At 44.1% G+C, this 2845-nt stretch overlaps 1 protein-coding gene across 1 annotated transcript in view; it reads left to right on the top strand.

The window, feature by feature from the left end:
• Positions 1 to 638: 638 nt before the first annotated feature.
• LOC100533545 (apolipoprotein E receptor) overlaps positions 639 to 2845 on the top strand; it is a gene marked incomplete at its 5' end in the record, with an annotated part of 121309 nt that continues 119102 nt past the window's right edge. The window contains 2 exon segments of the mRNA XM_013088594.2: positions 639 to 791; positions 2540 to 2668. Coding sequence (XP_012944048.1) covers positions 639 to 791; positions 2540 to 2668 — 282 coding nt within the window.

Below are 2845 nucleotides of genomic sequence, written 5' to 3'. Positions count from 1 at the left end.
GCACGTCATGACCGTTGCTTTTTGTCTTCGTGTTACTCTTTTGTCAATCTATACTTCACGCCCTCCTGACGTTGACATACAACTAGATGTTGTAGATGGTTGGCGGGTGCTGCCCTGAGGTGGTTGCTTCCCTATTTCCTATCAAACATCTATAGTTCTTATCTCTCATCCTTCTTCCCTTTGCACGTTACTTGCAAGCAACAAACCAACCAACCAACAAACAGACAAACGTAGTCTAATAGGCTGTTGTCCAACTGTAACAGTAGGCTCTTATAAATACTATGACCTATTTGTATTGCAAGTGCCGTTAAACTCTTACTAAGGTTGGCGGGTGCTCTGGTGTGGTTTGCTTCTTATTTCCTATCGAACATCTATCGTCTTTATTTCTCCTCCTTCTTTTTTGTGTTTGTTACTCTCTAGTAACACCTCTAATATTCGACACCTATATGACCTTATTGTGTTGCAATTGCCGTAAAACACTTACTAAAACGAAACAAACTCTTACTAAAACAAACAAAAGAGCTATTTTCGGCACTTATATGACCTATTTGTGTTGGAAGTGATGTAAAACTCACTCGTACCATTATTACTAAACTGACATAATAAACTAACTGTTCGTTCCCTGTCATTGTCCACAGATGGTGGTAGCCCCAGCCTGGGCTCAGGTTGCCAGGCTCCGGGTCTGTTCCGCTGCCAGGCGGGGAAAGGCGTGCCGGCCAAGTGTATCCCCCAGAACTGGCGCTGTGACGGGGACAGAGACTGCCCGTTGGGCGAGGACGAGACAAACTGCAGTGAGTCGACTACACACTATTTTCTTTTCTCTACTTTCTTTACTCACTTTTCTGTACTCTGTTTTCTAAACTCTCTTTTCTTTACTTTCTTTTCTTTATTTTTACTTTAATTAAGAAAAAATTATCTATCGTTATGACTATGTTATGATTGGTTGATGGATGCTCTGGTGTGATTGTTTTTTCTTTTCTTTTCAGACATCTGTTATACCTGTCTTTCCATCTATTTTTTGAGTGTGTGTCTGTTGCTCTCATGTAACATTTCTAATGTTCGGCACGTATGACCTAATTGTGTTGTGAGTGCCGTAAAACCCATACGAAAACTTAAACGCCTGTTGTCCCTATCTTTCCTCATTGTTTTCTCTGTGCGTTGTTTTCTATCGGTATTTCTATGGCATATTTGTGGTGCAAGTGCCGTAAAACTCTGACTAAAACTAAAACTAAAACTCACTTTTATTGCAGCTGGTTGAAGGATGTCACTTGTCGCCGCCCCCCCCCCCCCCCCCTTCTCTCTCTCTCTCTCTCTCTCTCTCTCTCTCTCTCTCTCTCTCTCTCTCTCTCTCTCTCTCTCTCTCTCTCGTCACTTTTTTGCGGCCTCCCCCCCAACACGAGCACTAAATGATACTTATCATGTCGATGTGCTTCTTTTTACTGAATCTGACAATCTTTTGTTTCGTCCATTCTTTTTTCTTTTTTTGTGGCGACCGTTCATCCCTCGTTCAATGTCTAATTTGTTGGTTAGTTCTTTCGTTCATGCGTTCATTCATTCATCAGTTTGTTTGTTAGCTCTGACATTCATTCGTTCCTTGGCGCTCATATGACCTTCTGCAGTTGCGAGCGCTGTAAAACCCTCTACTATAAAAAAAAATTCGTTCCTTCGTTCGTCCTTGGCCACCTTCACTCATTCGTTCGTTCATTCGTTCATTCGTTCATTCATTCATTCATTCATTCATTCATTCATTCATTCATTCATTCATTCATTCATTCATTCATTCATTCATTCATTCATTCATTCGGTGTGTCTGTCTTTCCTTCATTTTGAAACAGATTATTGAGTATGAATTCGCCTTCCTTTCCCCTTTTTGTTTATGTCAGTATTGTCAGCCTGTTTTGCCTTTCTCCAGCACTTAATGACATCGGTATTGTGAAGATGTGGCGTGGCGTCTCTTTGCTCATTCTTCATTTCTCCCCCTCTCTCATTTCCAGCGTCTGTGAAGTAGTGGAGGCGGTTACTCGTCTCACTCAGATGGCGTCAATGTAATTCCCATTTTGGGCGAGTTTTTTTTTAAAAATCGAGTATCTCAATCTTTCTGCTATGGCATTGTATCTCTCTCAGCCCAGACACCCCTTGACAGGCAGGGTCGAAGCAGCCCGCATCCTGATCGGCCAAAAAAATGTTGATGGGGAAGTAAAACTTCTACAGTTACATGTACATTTTTACAATTACACGCGCGGGTGGTTGGAGGGTGCCACTGGTAGGTCCTACTCCTTTATTTTCCCACTGTTGTTTTTGTCTGTTCCCTCTGTTGTTTTTGACTGGCTGTCATACTTTTTCCTAGCGCTAAATGACCATCACGATGTCGATATGCTTCTCGAACGAACGAACGAACTGGTGAACGGACGGACGAACGAACGAACGAACGATTACATGTACTTGTTTTTTTTCCAACTATTACAATGACGTTACTTTCCCCCCTCTCCCCACCACTTGTCTCCCCCCTCCCCCCGCCCCTCGTTTCTTGTTCCGTCAGCCGTGGTCCAGTGCGGCAGTGAGCAGTTCCGGTGTAACCGGTCCCACGTACTAGCCTGTGTGCCCAAGGCCTGGAAGTGTGATGGCGAGCCCGACTGTGACCAGGGCGAGGACGAGGCCGCCGACCTCTGTAAGTTCGTCAAACCACACACACGTCGTCATGGTACTATAATGTACGGACACTGTCACCGCACATGTACGCAGACACACTCACACGCATGCACACACGCACACACACTCGCAGACATCCACACAAACACACACACACACACACACACACACACACACACACACACACACACACACA

Source organism: Aplysia californica, unplaced genomic scaffold (genome assembly GCF_000002075.1).
Source record: "Aplysia californica isolate F4 #8 unplaced genomic scaffold, AplCal3.0 scaffold00773, whole genome shotgun sequence".
Lineage (NCBI taxonomy): Eukaryota > Metazoa > Mollusca > Gastropoda > Aplysiida > Aplysiidae > Aplysia > Aplysia californica.
Note: the sequence above shows the minus strand (reverse complement) of the source record. Positions and strands in the feature narration are given on the sequence as shown.